The 18,891-nt window shown below is 36.7% G+C and overlaps 1 protein-coding gene across 2 annotated transcripts in view; it reads right to left on the bottom strand.

The window, feature by feature from the left end:
- Window positions 1-4,467: 4,467 nt before the first annotated feature.
- LAMA4 (laminin subunit alpha 4) overlaps window positions 4,468-18,891 on the bottom strand; it is a gene marked incomplete at its 3' end in the record, with an annotated part of 134,822 nt that continues 120,398 nt past the window's right edge. For both annotated transcript variants that reach the window (XM_084227763.1, XM_084227764.1), the window contains exons 32-38: window positions 17,805-17,994; window positions 16,855-17,010; window positions 15,538-15,697; window positions 13,716-13,846; window positions 12,311-12,404; window positions 11,717-11,836; window positions 4,468-4,613 (exon numbers count right to left, since the gene is read on the bottom strand). In XM_084227763.1, the coding sequence (XP_084083889.1) occupies window positions 4,468-4,613; window positions 11,717-11,836; window positions 12,311-12,404; window positions 13,716-13,846; window positions 15,538-15,697; window positions 16,855-17,010; window positions 17,805-17,994 (997 nt within the window). The remainder of the gene's footprint in view (window positions 4,614-11,716; window positions 11,837-12,310; window positions 12,405-13,715; window positions 13,847-15,537; window positions 15,698-16,854; window positions 17,011-17,804; window positions 17,995-18,891) is intronic.

Below are 18,891 nucleotides of genomic sequence, written 5' to 3'. Positions count from 1 at the left end.
AGTAATAGAAGCAGACTCAGAATGACAGATTATAGCATTAGCAGGCAAGACACCATTAATGTTCAGATGAAAGCATAATCATGATAAGGAGAGAAATGGAAGGTATAAAGGACCCAAATTGAATATCTAAAATAAAAATACTAAATGAAATTAAGAACAGATTAGACACTGGAGAAGTAAAGAGTAATGAACTTGAAGACATAGCTATACAAAATATCCAAAATGAAATACAAAGAAAAAAGACTTAAAAAAAAGCATAAATTTCATGTTTCAATATCAAGCCATCTAACGTGCAAGTCATTTCCCATAAAGAAAAGGAGAGAGTATGGAAAAATATTTAAAGAAATAATTGCCAAACTTTTACAAATTTAATGAAAACTACACAGATCCAAGTAGCTTAACTGACCCAATGGGAAGAAGTATGACAACAGAAATAAAATATTACATAATCAAATTGTCTGAGAAAATTAGGGATTAATCTTAAAACTTGACAGAAAAAAAATGACATATTCATTCAGAGAAACACTAAGAATGAAAGCACATTTATCATCAGAAATCAGAAAAGTATTTTAAAGACATTACAAAATATGAAGGAAATCAAGAGCTGACTCTTTGAAAAAATAAAAGATAAACCACTAGCTGCACTCACTAAGATAAAAAGAAAATTCTAATAAACAGAAATAAATGATAGAGAAGTTAGAACAGACATTTTAGAAATACAGGGGGCCATAAGTGACTACTATGAATATCTTTATGCTGATAGACTGGATAAACTAGAAGAAATGGACAAATATTTGGAAACCTAAATCAGGTTCTAAACTTAAATCAGGTAGAAATAGAAAGCCTGAACAAGCCAATAACAATCGAGTGGATCAGTAATCAAAAGCGCACCTCCCCCCCATAAAAACCCACTACAAGATAATTTTACTAGTAAGTTTTACCAAGCCAATGATGACCAATACCTTCTCACTATTACTTTGATACCAAATGGAAACAAGGGCATCACACACACACACACACACACAAAAAAACAACAACAACAAAAAATCAAAACTGTGGACTAATATCCCTGATGCAAAAATGCTCAATAAAATCTTAGGGTTCTGCATTCAACAATACATTTAAAAGATCATTATGATTAAGGGGATCTATTAGTCAACAGATGCAAAGATTGTTCAATATACACAATCATTGTAATTCACCACATCAACAACAGGAAAGATCAAATCATTATCATGTCAATAGTTAAGAAAAGGCATTAGACAAGATTCAACATCCATTTTTGATTAAAAACCTCAGAAATGAAAATAAAGGGAACATACCTCACCATAATAAAAGCCATTTTTAACAAAAACCTTAGCTATCACTCAATGGTAATAAACAAAGCTTTTCCTGTAAGGGAGGTACAAGATAAGGATGTCCATTCTCACACCATTACTATTCAACATAGTGTTGGAAATCCTAGCTAGAGAAATAAGGCAACAGAAAGATATAAAAGGAATCCAAATTGAGAAGAATAAAGCTATCACTATTTACAGAGGACATGATAACAGAAATTTCAAAAGACTCCACTAAAAAACTATTACAATCAGTACAGTGAACTGGCAGTTTGCAAAATCAATACACAAAAATCTGCTAGGTTACTATACACAAACTGAATTAGAGAGAAATAAATTAAGAAAAACAATTCTATTTATAATCCTATCAAGGGGAACGAAATACCTGGAAATAAATTTAACAAAGTAGGTGATCAGGCAGTTTTAGACATGATAATTTAAAAATATGTTCTGTTGAGACTGCTGATGTAGTTCATTGTAAACTCACTATGGTCTGACCGGGCTAGCCAAGTATTCAATGCTGACTTGTCACTGTTGCTACGCTTCAGGAGCTTCTTGAGAAAGTCAACTGCTATTCTGACTGGCAGGTCATCTTTCATTCTTCTTGTGCCTCTCTGTATGTGTTTCGGCAGATCATATCAGGTTTTTATTACCTAATCTCATTCTCTACCTGTCCCATTCTCCTCCCTAGCAGTGTTTCTTAGAAATAGTTTCCTTTGGTGTTGTGAAGTTTATAAGCTGAGCAGCCTTATCTGTGGTAGCCAATCTTCTTTACTTTTCAGGACTAGAAAGGTTACTTAAGACTTGGGGGAATGCTTCTTGTTTCTATTTTTTTTTTAAACCCCATCTGTCTTTCCCCCATGCCCTTAGGCAAATTAGAGATCTCAGAGGCTCAGTGGATAATGACAAGTGGACAAGTCATTATCAGTTTTTCCATTACTGAGACTCCTATGCAGCTTATAAATGATTCCTTTAAGAGATGAGGTGAAGAGATAACCTATGGAAACTCTGCCTTCCTGAAATTCACTCAACTATTTATTGCACATACACCTCCATGCCATGTAGTGTTTGGTTTTATGTTGTTGGTTGTGCTGAAATGGCTTTTCTGGGTTGGTTCCACACATCAAAGTTCAGTGAACTTAAAATGTAATATTTTTACTATTTTATGGTCCCAGCTACAGGTTGTAGTTACTAATTTAGGGAAACTGGATACCCTATACTACCATGTTACATATTAGCAAATGGGAGCCTTCAGAACAGATAAATCCCAATGTCTTTGGAGATACCCCCTTTACAACTCTGGACTGAAAATTGAGGTGGTTCTTTGTAGACAAAGAGCAGGTTCATGTATTAGGTTTATGAGGTGGAAAACTCTTTTTTTCTTTTTAAATTTTTATAAATGTGTTTGGTAAACATGTAAAATCATACTTTTAGATAGAATTATTTTGGTTTCAGTTTCTATTGCTAAGGGTAAAATTCTTTCCAAATTCAAAATTTCAAGAGAGAATATATAATTGTTTTAACTTACCTTTTTGTATTAGTTAATGAGATGTTTGCATCAGTGGGAAGTTATAGAATGGGACCCTTGTCAATTCAGCTGTGGCAATGAGAGCAGGTGGGACACGGTTCAAATATGGCTATTTTTTTAAGTTGGAGCTTTCAAAATCAGATAATAGACTGATTTGCCAGGGACCATGAAAAAATAGTCAAAATTACTGTGTGTAGCATTAAATCCACATTTCCCTCTATGAAGTCCTGATTACTATACCTTTAAAAGAGAAAAAAATATTACTTCTTTCTCCTCAGACAGAAGCTGGGAGAAAATGGGACCCCATCTAAGAAAACTGAATCAAGTTTTTAGAAATAGTAAATGCAAGGTTTCAGAATCGAAACCTTGTGGTTGTTAATAGGTATGTGTCAGGAAATTCTCTTTTGCTAAACTTTAGAATATGAAATCCTAACTCTGCAAAGAAGTGTCCTTGAAAATTATTGAGAAGGTAGAAGAATTTCCTTGGTTTCAATAAGCACATGCAAGTAAATGTATGTGCACTTCTCCTGAGCTACTGGAGGTCCAGGTAGGGTCTGCAGCTTGACTGGCGTAGTTTACTTTGTACCACTTCTGAGAAGGAGGGGGTAAAACAGCCTCCTTGAATGGTAGGATGTTGATATGTGGGCCTATTTTCTCTCATTCTATATTCAATGTTGACTATCTTTTTCATGTATAAGTCTCTCAGTTTCTGGATTTTAATATTCTATCAGATATTCAAACCCATTTTTCTTTTTCTAGACTTTATTGATATTGATACCTTAAGAAAGATTATAATTTTTTAGAAGTAAAACTACTTGTATTGAAGGTATGTGAGGAAACTTTTAAATAAAGGACTTATATACTTTGAAATCATTTTTTTTTAATTTTGTACTATTGTCTGCTATAATGTCTTCCATGGTTCAGCACCCATAGTAATAATATCCTATAGGAGAATTTCCTCATGCATAATTTTTTTTCTTTTAAAGAAGTAAGGAAAAATAGTAGTTTAATTTTTTTCTCATTTAAAAAATTGTACTGCCATTTTCTAATAACTTGTTAGAAATTTAATAAAATATTGATAGCTGCTATAAACCTAAAATTTCTTGTTTTACTGGTACACCAAACAAAAGTGATACAGTAAATCTATTGTCTAATTTTATATTTTATGTAAATTTATAAATCTCTTCAGGATAAAGAAAGGTATGTCAAAGATATTTTGGTACAGATTGGAAGTTATCTTCTCTGAAAGAAAGATGAATCTGAGAATCTAGCCACACTTGAAAAATGTGTGCCAGTGTTTATTTAGAATCCCTTCCATTTTATTAGAAACAGGAACAGTAATTTCACCAGCAGGGATAAGTATACTCTCAATACAAGTAAGTTTAGCATTCCTTTGCTTGTTATCCACTGCAAACATGTTGGTTTCAAGGTAAGAATCCAAATGAAAAATAATAAACATCCAGTTCTGATGATTCATTTAAGTCCTGCTTAACTAGATGGAAACTTCCACAGAGTGAGAAGAGTTTCTGTTCTCCTGGCTGATTCTGTGTTTCTTTCAGTGCTCTAAAGAACTTTGTACTTGGGCAGCTTTGCTCTGCTGTGTCAGGCTGCAGGGCAGGAGTTGATGCTCACAGCGCCGCTAACAAGGGCTGCTTTATTGAAGCTCACTGGACGTCCATCAATCACAAAGTGACGGATGCAGCCTGTGAATGGTTTGCTGGGTGCCAAACGTGGTGTCAGCAGAGACTCTGAGAAGAGGAAGAAATACAAAGATTATAAGTGAGGCATCCTAAACCCAGATATCAGGGGAAAAAAAAAAGATTGCTTACATCATTAAGATTTACATGCCAAAATCCCACATTATTTAGAAAGAAAACCTGCCCTCCTATGTTTATTGCAGCACTATTTACAATAGCTAAGAATACCTGCAAACAATGAATGGATCAAGAAGATGTGGTATATATATATACACATAATGGAATACCACTCAGTGATCAAAAAGAAAACTCATGCCATTTGCAGCAACATGGATGGAACTGGAAGGGATTTGGCTAAGCAAAATAAGTCAGAAGGAAAAAGAGAAATATCAGATGGTTTCACCTATATATTTAATATAGAGAAACCACACAAAGGGTCAGAAAAAAGACAAAACTTGCAAGCTGACCATAGAACTGAGGCACATAGCCTTGGGGAGGCATAGGGAGAGGGGTCAAAACAGGGAAGAGCACAAGGGACTATGATGATGGATCACGAGTGCTGTGGTAGTGGGAGAACTATGGAGAGTATACATGGAGAGTACACAAATACTGTACAAAAACGAACAATGATGTAGGAAAAGAACATCGTAAAATTATTCTTCACGAGTACTATTTTTTGAAGAATCTACTTTTTTGAATATAAACATGAGGCAATTTAAAAATTTTGTCATGTTTTCCATGATGATATTTCTGAGTATACAGGCATACCTCATTTTGTTGTGACTTGCTTTATTGCACTTCACTGATACTATATTTTTGCAAATTGAAGGTTTGTGACAACCACACGTCAAGCAAGTATAGTGGTACCAGGTTTCCAACTATGTAATTCTCATAATATCTTGGAAATTTTCATAACATTTCAAACTTTTTCACTCATATTCATTTTGGTGATTTGTGATCAGTGACCCTTGATGTTAGTATTGTAATTGTTTTGGGTGCTGCAAGCTGCCTATATAAGACTATGTAAACTTAATTGAACAAATGTTGTGTGTATTCTGATTGCTCCATCAACCCTCAATTCCCTGGTCTGTCTCTTTTTCCACAGATGTCCCTTTTCCTTGAGTTACAACAATAATGAAATTAGGCAAATTAATTACCCTACAAGGCTTGTCTCTAAATTTCAAGTGAAAGGAGAAGTTGCATTCTCACACTAAAAGTTGAATTTAGTTTACTGAGGAAGGCAGGTTGAAAGTCAAGATAGGCCTTTTGCACTAAAATAGTAGATTGAGATGTAAATGCAAAGGGAACATTCGTGAAGGAAGTTAAATGTGCTATTCCAGTGAACACATGAATGATAAGAGCAAAACAGCCTTATTGCTAATAAGGAGAAAGTCGTAGTGGTCTGCATAGAAGATTAAACCAACCACAGCATTTCTGCAAGTCAAGCCTAACACACAGCAAGGTCCTAACTCTTAAATTCTATGAAGGCTGAGAGAGATGAAGCTGCAGAAGAAATGTTTAATGCTAGCAGAGGTAGGTTCATGATATTTAAGGAAAAAAGCTATCATCATAACATCAAAGTGCAAGGTGAAGCAGCAAGGGCTGATGTAGAAGTTACAGAAAGTTATTCAGAAGACCTACATAAGAAAATTGATGGAGGTGGTTACACTAAACAACAGATTTTCAATGTAGACATAACAATCTATTGGAAGAAGATGACATCTACAACTTGAGAGAAGCTAATGTCTAGCTTCAAAGCTTTAAAGGACAGGCTAGCGCTCTTATCAGAAGTTAATGCAGTTGGTGACTTTAAGCTGAAAGCCAAGATCATTAACCATCTGGGAAATCTAGGGTCCTTGTGAATTATGCTGAATCTACTCTTCCTTTGGTCTATAAATGGCACAACAAAGCCTGGATGACAACATATATTTACAATATTGCTTATATACTGTTGAGACTACTCATAAAAAAGATTCAAAATATTACTGCTCATTGGCACCTGATCACCAAAGAGCTCTGATAAAGATGTACAAGGGTATAAATATTATTTCCATGTCTGCTAAATACAACATCCATTCTGGAGACCATGGGTTAAGGGGCTGTTACAACCTTCAAGTCTTATTACTTTGGAAATAAATTAAGTAAGGCTATAGTACAATAAATAGTGATTTTCTGATGGCATATGCAAAATCAATTGAAATCAGTGTGTAATGCCGGGATCAGACTATAAATTGTTCTGGAAAGGAGTCACAATTCTAGATGACATTAAGAACATTTACGTTTCATGGGAGGAGGTCAAAATATCAATGTTAATAGGAGTTTGGAAAAGTTGACTCCAATCCTTACGGACGACTTTGAAGTGTTTAAAACTTCAGTGGAAGAGGTAACTGTAGATATGGTAGAAATAGCAAAAAGAGTAAAATTAGCCTGAAGATGTAACTGAATTGTTGCAATTTAATGATAAAACTTTAATGGATAATAAATGGCGGCTTTTGGAAGTTTCTTGAGATAGAATAAACTTCTGGTGAAGATGCAGTGGACATTGTTAAAATTACAACAAAGGATTTAGAGTGTTACATAAACCTAGGTGATAAAGCAGTAGCAGAGTTGGAGAGGACTGACTAAGATTTATTTTTAAGATTTTAAGATTTATTTATTTATGCATACAAGAGCTGGGGTACAGGCCAGAGGTGTGGGGGACCAGAGGATTCACCAGAGACAGAGCAGGCACATTGACTGAAGTACACTGCTGAGGGGAGCAGCAGGTGAGTAAGGAGAGGTCTGCTGCGCCATGTGGGTTTCTCCCTGGCTGGGGATCTAACTCCTGCTGCAGTGGCTGCAGATAGCCTCATAGGTTGCATATTTTTTTTTTAAAGATTTATTTATTTATTCATACAAGCACTGGACAGAGTTAGAAGCGTGGGAGGGTGAGAGAATTCACCAGAGCCAGAACAGAGAGCAGAACAGGCAGACTGACGAAGTACACTGCTGAGGAAAGCAGCGGGCGGCAGGAGAGGTCTGTGCACCATGTGGGAAGCGCCAGCAGCCAGGAATCAAAACGGTGTTGCAGAGGTTGCAGGCAGCCTCGCAACACAGTGCTCAACCGCTGTGCCACTGGGGAGGCCCCATAGGTTGCATCTTAACCCCTTCTATCTCTGGGGAGGCCCGACTAAAATTTTGAAGGAAGTTCTATTATGAGTAAAATGCATGGCATGCTATAGAGAATTCTTTCATGAAAGGAAGAATCAGTGTGGTGAACTACATGGTTGCCTTATTTTAAGAAATTGTCAGTCACCCCAAACTTTTGCAACCTCATCCTGACTGACTGAGCAGTTGTCAACATCAAAAAGATTATGATTTGTTGAAGTCTCAAATGATGACTAGTATTTTTAGCAATAAACTTTTTAAATTAATGTATATACCTTGTTTTTTTCCCTAGAGACAATGCTATTGCACACTAAATAGATTATAGTATAATGTAAATATAACATATACTCTGAGAAACCAAAAAATTTCATGTCACTCACTTTATTATGATAGTTACTTTGTTGCTGGATAGTTACTTTATGATCTGGAACCCAACCCATGATATCTTCGAAGTATGTCTGCATTTTAGCTGCCTTCCAAGGCCGAAACTTACCATTTACAGGTAAAACCTCAGTGTGAATTTTCAGGATATACCTATGCTTTTTACAATTTTACCTGAGATGGGGGAAAGAAATTTTAACTTTCATATTATTTTAGATGTGGTTAATGGTTACTGTTCCCATTTAATTCATATCATTATTTCTCACCCTTAAGCCTCTGCATTTTGCCAAGTTCATAAAATATAATGAGAAAATAATGAATTCAAATAAGTCAAATTTTAATTTTTCTGAGCTCAGGGTTTAAGAACTATAAATAGGATAATGATAACTAGCTTAGTCCTTGTGTGGGCACAGGTGCCCTGAAGTATGCCAGGGGGACTTTCTCCCCTTATCTTAATGAGAGATCTAGGAGAAGCCTAATGCTTATTAATTGTACAGACAGAATTAAATGTGTTGGGATGATAGAAGCAATATAGTTTTAAGTAATTTGGAGAGCTTAGAGATATCATGAAATCAAAATCCATTTAGTCAAAGCTTATGATTATGTACAAATAGATGTGTGAGCAGAAGCAGATAAAAGATGAAAAACACTCAGAAATCAGTAACTCAGGAAGGAACATAAAACAGGACAGCAAATTAAACATCATCAAGCAGCTGTAATGTTTCCTAAGCAATGCAGATTAAGAATACACAGAAGATTTGTACTGAAAATAAATCATGGAAATAGCATTTCATACTTAGAGTAATTACAAAGTTTTAGATTTGGAGGGAACTATATATATTCTTCAGCCCTGCTCAGTGTACTTCACCATAAGCATAAGAAATGAGTGAATAGGAAAGATTAGGGTAAGGAACATTTATTTTTCCTGTCCATCTTGGAGACTAATCTCACCCACCCAGTCAAGTTCACCTAGGATCTTATAACTCTTGTAGTATGAGGGGTGATGGCACTGTCTAATGCTGGGATCAGACTCTAAAAAACAAACATACCAATGAGGAAAATACTTATTTGGTAACAAAGAACAAATACTATAACTTGATGAGGGAGGGTCATACTTCTTTGGTCTATCTCCTGGAGCCTAGCATAGTGCTTAATACGCATTCAATAAGTGCTGTGTGTTGAATGATGTCATGTTCCTGGCAGCAAGTAGTGTACTACTGAACTTCAACAATATTTAGTGGCATGCATAGCATATTCTAAGCAAAGAAGAGCATGTCTGTAAGTAGAAGACTTAAGGGTCAATGAAAAGTTAAGTTGAGGGAGAAGTGAGAGAAACTGTTCCCTAAAAAGGTACTAGGAAAGGAAAGAAAGAATATTTTCTAGAAATTGATAGACTGTGCACCAATGCAAAAACAAAGAGAGATCACTGAACATTCAGAGATGCAAGTCCCAGAAGGAATGGGGAGACCCTGAAGACACGGCAAGGAAGGGTCAGAAGGTCAGGACCCTGCATGCTATGCTCAGTTTGATCCTTAGGCCGTTGGAAACCTGAGAATTATTTTAAACTATGCTGTGATTTCTAGGAAGAGAGCAATGTGCAGAAAATCAAGAACTGAAATAACACCTCTTCCACATTGTACTTGCATGAAGTGCAGCAATGGCCTTTACCAGAATTCTTTTCAGAACAGAAACCAGAGGCAGGAGTAGTCTTGGGGGGATGGTTTTGGATAAGGAAATCATAGGAGAGGGATGCTTTCTTTTTGAAGGTCTTAAATATTTCAACAGCAAGTGTAGGGTAAATGAGTTAATTAGTATTTTTTTTTAAAGATTTATTTTTATTTATTTATACAAGCACTGGGTAGTCAGAAGCACGGGAGGGTAAGAGAATTCACCAGAGCCAGAGCGGGGAGCAGAGCAGGCAGAAGGACCGAAGTACAATGCTGAGGGGAGCAGCGGGCAGCAGGAGAGGTCTGCGTGCCATGTGGGACCCTCCTCCGGTGGCCAGGGAGAAGCCGGGGATCGAACCAGCGCTGCAGAGGCTGCGGGCAGCTTCGCAACCCAGCGCTCAACCCCTGCACCACCGGGGAGGCCCTAATTAGTATTTTTATGTCACTAGCTTCTATGGCTAGCACCTTCGGCCTTGATAGCATTAATACAGAAGGCGATTGGGAGCGTGGGTGCAGGGCATGCATGCCTGATTGTGGACACAAGATATGCACACCTGAGTCTAAAGGTGGGGATAAAGGGTGTTGCTGTGGCAGCAGCAAGAGGACAAGTAGCGTGGCTACAGAAGAGAACACTAGACGAGACCACAAGGTGAGAGAGAGAGAGAGAGAGAAAGAGAGAGAGAGAGAGAGAGAGAAAGAGAGAGACAGTCCAGAGAAAGAGTACAAAGATTTGTGGGGGAGTTTGGGGGAATTTAGTTGCCTTCCAAGGCTCCTGGCCCACCCCCACCCCCAGCCTGGCCAGCCCCCTGCTTCCCCACCTTACCTCTCTGCAACTGTTTGCACCAGAGCTAGTTACTCTCATTGTCAATACTGGTGTTTGATAAATTCACATTACAAAGCAGTGGAATCTTTAGTAATATTTTGGGAAAATCCAAGCTTATTTTATTTCTTTACATTTGAAAAGGACAGGTTTATTAGGAAAAGGAGAAAGTAAAAGACAGGCACCTGCATAGTCACAGGTGGGCAGAAGAACTGCTGCTGCAGCTTTGCAAAGGGAAAAGGTTTGTGAAAAGAAACACCTGTATAAACACAGGCAGGCAGGAGAGCTGCTGGGAATACCCAAGTCTAGATGCCTCCCAGATAATAATTAAAGCACTTTTTTTGCTTTTACATGGGCCACTTTAAAATAATCTTGTTAGAAGGCAAGCATAAACCATGTTAATTTTTTTCATCAAATCCACACCAAATTCCAGATGTAAAATCTTGGTTATCTCTTTCTTACACCCCTCTCTTTATTAAAGTATTCAATTTTTTCCAGGTAATGAAATGTGTGAAAACACATTCAACATAACGTCATGGTTCCTGTTTCAATCCTAGGTGCCTCCTGTCACCATCCTGATTAATACACCATTCTTGGCAGCACCAATGTTCCTGATGATGTTTACAGAACTGCAACTCGAACTTCTCTTAGGGGATTTCACTACATAGAAACAATTTGGTCTGCAGCTGTTTTCACAGTTCAGACTATTCCTGGACAGGGAGAACTGTGTATTCTTACCTACAAAGAGGAGGACCAATTGTCAGCAAACCTCTAGTCCTCCAAGATACTATTAAGATCCAAGAATAGAATCAATAAATGAATTCTCTTTGTATTGGAGATAAAAGAGAATATTTCACTTTGTGAATGTGAGGAATACATGTAAAGGAAAGAGAAATAAGCAAATATAGCAAGGGAAAACTAATATCTATGGTCATAATGCTGGCATCTAGTTCTTATGTGTTATTTGTTGTGATCCTTGGATAAGAAACCACAGTTATTAGTATGCTTTTTCCTATGAAAGGCCATAATACATTAAATCCTTTGAGTTATTAGGTAAACTGTGAACACACATGGCTCAGTTCAATGATAAGAATGTGTTTTTTTGGATTTACAAACTTGTCCCTCATAGCAACTCTTACCTGGAACACCGCCAACAAACACAGGCTCCCTGTGATCAACTGGTTTGGGATTCAGGGGTCCAACCACATGGTTCACTTCAGAGTCTACATCCAACTGAACCACGTTTGCATCTCTAATAACTGAAACATAGGAAAAAAACTGGTCATCAATCACTGGAGTGATTAATTTTTACATGAAAGGGACTAATTTGTCATGATAAAGGCCTTTATTCCAGAATAAAATCTATTTCTATATCATCAAAATATTGTCTAAGCAAGCAAGCAATCTCCCTAACATCTTCCTTTAAAAGGGAGACTATTTAGGAAACTCTATTCCTTTCTTGCTCCTTAAGTTATACATTATTTAAGCAACTACCCAAGATTACTTTGATTATATCCATGTTTTCAAATCACGTGTGGATTCAATATACACATTTTAATACAATAATATTATTACTATTATTAATATATAATATATTTGATATAATTCTTGACTACTTGTAGAGTGCTATCCATCACCTATTCCTTCACACAGGTTGTAATTATAGCCTGAAGTTCTGCCAAGCCATCAGTTCAAAGGAAAACCTTTTTTTATAAGGGAAACCCCTTTTTCACCTGTAACTCTGTGCCATCTGCCGTCACAAAGACTTTGCTTGGGTGTCACTGAAGTGGAAAAGTCTCTGATGCCATTGTTGACTTTCACAATGACCTGCAAAAGACAGGGTGCATTATATAACTTCATCTCAACTCTCTTCATTGTGATGAAACTAAATTTCTTAAGGAATTCACTGCAGGGAATCAATACTGGAGCAAACATCCACACATGCTTAGCTTTGCAATCTGAACACAAGATGTCACTCTTTGGTAGGTTATTGAAATAGTTTAAACTGACAGGAGAGAGGACAAAATAATGACACAGCAGAGAAGACGGCTTAAAGGAACAATAAGATAACTGAATTCCTTAGATTTTTTTAAAAATTTAATTTGTGTTATACGAGCAGGTTAAGTTATTGATGAATACACAGACCTTGCAGTCAGATTGTCTTTTTTTTTTAAAAAAGATTTATTTATTTATGCATACAAGAGCTGGGGTGCAGACCAGAGATGGGGGGTGAGAGGATTCACCAGAGACAGAGTGGGGAACAGAACAGGAAGAGCGACTGAAATACACTGCTGAGGGGAGCAGCAGGCAAGACAGGAGAGGTCTGCTGCACCCTGTGGGTAGCTCCTTGGCTGGCTGGGGATCAAACTCATACTGCAGAAACTGCGGATAGCTTCATGATGCTGTGCTTAACCCCTGGTGCCACCAGGGAGGCCCCAGAGTCATACTGTCTTAATTCACACAATAGTGCTTCTACTTCTTACTCTGTATCTCATTTATTCATCTGTACAAGAATGATACTACTACTGACCTCACAGGAATCTGGGGTATTTAAATGAATGATACCATGGAAAGCATTTTGAATCATACCTGACACACAGTAGGCACCATATAAGGATTTGTTTTATTATTATAGGCTTAATAGAATATAGTGGAACTTAAATAAAAATCAGTTATATTAATGTAGGACAATAATGAAAATATGCAGCTTTTTATACTTTTATGAACGTTAGCAATATTATTTTAGGATGAAAGTAGTATTATAACAATTTATATTTCTGTTATGAAAAATATAAGTGTATATATACATATATACATCTGGTTTATGTATATGTTATGTTTTAGCATTTGTTGATTTTGATAGTTGGATACATTTGCTGATTTCATTGTTGTGAAAGAGCTTTTCAATTTTTTTTGTGGAAACAAAAGAATTATGTTGTTGCTTTAATTATGTTGTTGCTGATTTTATTTTTAGTTTTGCCACATTTTCACAGCTCTTACATTTCATGTTATAGCTTCCCCACATTTTTTCTCCAGTTAGAAAAGATTGATGAAATCATTCTGTGAAGTAAATTGGCTATAGATCTAGAATCCAAGGTCAGAGAAGAGAGACTGTTAAAATAATTTTCAACACACTACCTGCCCATTTTTTATGTGAACATTAAGGTATTCTCCGTTGACGCTGTGGCCATGAACAAGGGTTCCGGAACTGCTTCTGGGACGGACTTCAAATGCAATCTCAAATTTCAATCCGATATTGAAAGACTCATCTGTGGAGAAAAGATACTATTAACTCTCAAGAATGGAAACCTAAATTTGTAAATATGGTGTAATTTTGTAGCCATATATTTTCATATCTTTTTGAAAGTATGGCACATGATAAGTAGAAAGTGACATTTTTCATGTCAACACACCTTGGCTAGCTCTGTGGGGGGCTGAGAAAAAACTAGTACACTGCTGTTTTTGGTGGGTGTGGGCAGGGACAGCATGCTATACAAGCTCAGGGAGGAAAAACTAGTTCCAACTAACCCCACCATTTAATACTTCAAATGTGGGAAGGAGGAAAGGACAATCTGGGCAAATGAAGTAGTTCAAACACAAGTGCAGCAGTTGGAGTGTTTGGAGAGCACTGTGGAGGTCATGTGACTGGTCTGTCCTGCACAAAGGGTGGAGGAGGCATGGTGAATGGGGCAGGCTGTGGAGCAACCAGGCAGAGTTCCAATGCATGAGTATGGAATTTAGACTTTATTTTATAGTCATTAAGTAAGAGAGCTCACTTTATCACATCTGCATTTTAAAATAGCTCTTTAAAAAAAGATCACCGGTGCCAGGGCTGCAAAGCATTTCAGAGGAAAGAGAAAGAAGAACAAAAGCAGTTAGGAGCCGCTATTGCAATGATGCAAGAAAACAAATTCTTACTAAGAATAGTTGTGTTCAAGAGATCTTGGCATTTTAGCAATGTTCACATTATGTGTTTCCTTATAAATCACTTTTTAATTTTTCCTATTACTGTTCACGGAGAACATCGATTGTAGACTACCACACATTTCAAGCTATCCATTTTGAGTTCTCATCACTGAAATTCAGTGAAGGGCTGAGAAATGTGAGTACAGGTGTTTTAATAGGGTTAAAGGAAAGTAGGAGAAAGGAAAGTATAATCATGAGCTAGACAATGAGAGGAAACATTACCTTTGTTTATTCTATTGGGCTTGCTATTGATTTTAGAAATTAGACTTGGGTGCATTGGGATTTAGTTTTTCGGGGGATGTTTTAGGAAGGGAACACATGGATTATGTCATTCTGTTCTCTTTCCCAGCACCTAATCTGGGCCTTCCTCACACTTAGTGAGTGTGATATAGAATGTATGTTGGAATAGATCAGGTGGTGATTTGGGTGGTCTGCTAGGATTCTATTTATATTTAGAACTATTTTGGTCTATCACCTAATACGGGGATTGCCATACAAAAACATTCAAAAAAACATTTTGTTGAAAGAGTAAGAGAGTATTGCTCAAGGGGAATAAAGATCCAGAAACAAAATTTCTGAGGGAACTTAGGTTGTCTGCTAGTGTTGCAAGACAAGGAGATGGAGTGGACCTTCCTTTAGCAGGGAAAATGGGTAATGCTAAGAAGATCACAGAAAGACCTTGAGTGCAAGGAGATCAAGAACCAACAAGGATGAGATCACAGAACTGCATGAGGCATTTTAGAGAAGGCATGTCTACATCCTGAAGTTAGTAGCAAGGGAGAAGCTCTGGTTGGGGAAAGCAGAGCGGAAGGGCGCTATGTGTCTGGTCTGCAGTGGCAGGAGATTAGAAAGGTGGTCCTGTGGAAAGAGATCATTTTCTAGGACTGAGTGAGTCTGGCATTCTTAAGTTTCCATTCTGGACTCATATCCCTATGAACCACCTCCAGGAAGGAAGGATTTCATGATTCATATTTTCAGTATAAACCACTGTTACCTAGAACCACGTATCCTCCTTCTGTTGAAAAGTATGTTCCTGTTTCCATTGGACCTTCAAAACAAGGAGTCACGCTAAATGTCTGAGCTGCGGAAGTGATGGAGGCACCGTTGAGCTGGAGATTGCTGAGACAGCCACTGAAGCTGTAGACTGAATTTATCTGAGAGAAGAAGACATTTCTTAATGATTTCAACACTCACAGAAATAGCAAAAGGAACCAAACCGAAAGGGTTTGATTGGAGAGTAACCAAGTAATTCCTTGTCTTATTTATCTTAGCTCTCTCAATGATCAATAATTTTCCAGGTAGTTTGCTTTCTTTGAAGTTCTTTGAAGCTGAAACTTTATATTTGGTAGTGTCAGCCTGAAATAATTATGCTATGAAAATACTATATATAACATGAAAAAATAAATTGCAGTTGTGGTTTCTTAAATTAATATTAGAAGTATCTTAGTTTGTTTTCTTTCAAGAATGACAGCTGTGCTAAGGTTAACTAATGCTAATAAGGGTTAGCAAAATTCCTAATTGTTAAATCTACCATGGCTAAGTAAATAGCAGAAAACTTGCATTTCTGGCTTCATTAGCTGTTTTTTGTCATTGAGCATTTATCATACAAAAGGAAATGAAACTTGGGCCACTGCAGACAACAGATTTCATACTGCTTTGGAAATCTTTCTTTTTAAAAAGGGTGTCATAGAATGGGACTACTTACCTAAAATCCAATTAAAATGTAAACCTCTCTTTAGTTTGCTTTATCCATCCATATTAATGAATCTTAGAAATGTATTAACTCTTTGTGCTAATGCTAAATCTATATAGTAAGAAAAATTTTGTCTTTGTAATCATTTCCTTTGTTGCTCAGTATTTCTTTTAAAGAGCTAATATTTTTAAGTTTTAAATTACAAAAGTAACATCATGCCTTTACTACTCCTCAGGGGGAGCCACAATTCCTTGCATATTTATAAATCATGTGTGTGTAAGACACAAAAATGAGATTTAGTGTATGTAATGGCCTAAAAAGCCTTTTTCCACTCAGTAATATATAACGGAATGACTTCCTTTGTTTCTTGGTATGTTTTATATTAAAAGTGTGGTACTTGAACAAATATAACGACCTCCTTGAGACACTTTATACTTTGAAAATTTTCACCTCATCTTTACCTTGGGATCAAAAGATCACTCCAGACTTGTGATGCTACAGGAGAGACATCTGTAGTACACATTCACTTTGCTGCCCTAGAAAACTACCAGTTTCTTAATAGTAAATGGCTTTCCAGTTCTAAAGATCAGTGGATCCACCTGGTCATGCCTGGCTTACCTGGACATTTTTCACAGCCCTTCCAGGAGCCACACCTCCCAAATAAATAGGACCCTTGATCTTCCAGGCAGCTTCAGTAGGAGGAAGACTTTCTTCTAGAACGCGAAGACCATCAATTATGAGTCGGCCACTGCTCTTTTCCCGAATAAATATCACCTGGATGGAGAGAAGGAAGACAGCACATCTTCAGTATACCCCAAGTTCAGGGAAAGGCTGAGGTGCTTCTGTCCCCAACTTTGCTGCTGTAATACTGTGGGAAATCGGCTGAAGTTCTTTGAAAGGCACGGCCCTTTCAATGAAGGTCACAAATTTGTTACAGACTTAATTTCTGAATATAACTTATACTTAGGGGAGTTCTCCATGAACCTCTTCCCAGATGGCCAGACCACAAGCTCTAGTCCTTTTCTGAATTTATTCTAATTATTTATAATGCAGCTCATGTTTCTTACTTTTTCCATTATATACACACCAATTTACTTTAATATTTAGGTAATTTTTCCTGTGGTATCCTCTTTTCCTGACAGATTTATACTTCACAGCTTAGCTTATAAAGGACAGTCATAATAACTATTGAAATTTAGAAAGTTATAGGCAGTAGGGGGGTGAAAAGTCAAGGAACGGCTCATTAGAAATCTAACTTCAGTTTAGATTTGTTGGCCATTGATCCTTCCGTTAAAATAATTGCACTAAATAATAAAATAAAGTGAAAGTTGATCTGTGAAAAAATTATACTCAGCCTGTATCTTTTTTACAACAGCATGCTTCAAGATTCTTCTGAGGAATTACTTAAAGTATTTGAAATTGAACTCTGAACGTATGTGTTCCTCCGTAGTGGTAGGCATAAAGTAACAGAATTTAATGGGTATTTCAAGAGACACCGAGTGGGGCATTAGTGTAGCCAAATAGCAGTAATGGATATTTGCTGGTAATATGCTCTGTCTTCAACTTACATCATGCCATAATCCATCATTGTATTTCTCTTGGCTTCTAATCTTCAATTTCTTGTGACCAACATTAAACATGAAAACCAAGCGACCGTGGGCTAAGAATAGAGTCATGAAGTCATTCTCTTCTTGATCTGAGACATAGAAAATCATCCCATGGGAGGACCGAGTTTTGAGACCAATGGAAAACTGAGATCTGGTAAATGAAAAAGAAAAGTTTATCCTGTGTAAATGAGATGAAGGGAGACCTCCAACTTCCCAAAGCCATACAGCATAAGGAAGGATAAGTAGCCATTCTATCCAATCCCAAGCAGCATTACTTCTAATTATCACTTAGTAATACAAATGAATATTAAGTAAGCATGGCTGCTTCAAAAATGTGGGCCCTTCTCTACTTCCTCATTCAACAGGGAGACAGTCTACATTTAAGGAAGTGTTTCAGTTAAGGATCACATCATATTTCACATTGAAAATATGGTTGCAATTAGCTTAGTAACAATTTATATATTAAGGAAGCATGTTAGTGTGAACAAATTACAAGTGAGTAATTAAAAGTCATATAAAAGTTTGCACAGAAATGGTATGATTTATGACTATTGAAAATACAGATTCAGTTCTTACCCAGTAAAAGTTAATCAATAGATAGCATGTGTTAAAAAACAGCCACCAGAGTGTGTAGAAATCAAACAAAACTCTCCAGAAATTTAGCTCCAAGACATAGATAAGATTCATTTATTAAACTAATTTCTAGTTTGATTGAGTCTAAATTTTGCTGAAGAATATAAAAACACTGTTTCTGCCTATGAAGCAAGTAGCAAATTAGAAGGCATTTGACGTTTCTTATTGAATGTATTGCCTTTACTAATGTCTGAAAGAACTATGTAAGGCCTATATGAGAATATTTAGGTGCTAACACTATAAAAAGAAGTCTTTAATCATGCTAAATCACCTGGAGATTTGCAAAATACTGGGAAGAGGTGCTGAGCTTTAGAGATAGCTTGAGGACAAATAGAGATATAAGTGTACTTGTATATTCAGTGTCTTTCCTTATTAACCTAGCATTTCAGATGTGTTCCCATTTATAATCTGAAGG

The sequence above is a fragment of the Talpa europaea genome (genome assembly GCF_964194135.1).
Source record: "Talpa europaea genome assembly, chromosome: 2".
Lineage (NCBI taxonomy): Eukaryota > Metazoa > Chordata > Mammalia > Eulipotyphla > Talpidae > Talpa > Talpa europaea.
The sequence above is the reverse complement of the archived record's forward strand: the minus strand, read 5'-3'. Positions and strand labels throughout refer to the sequence as shown.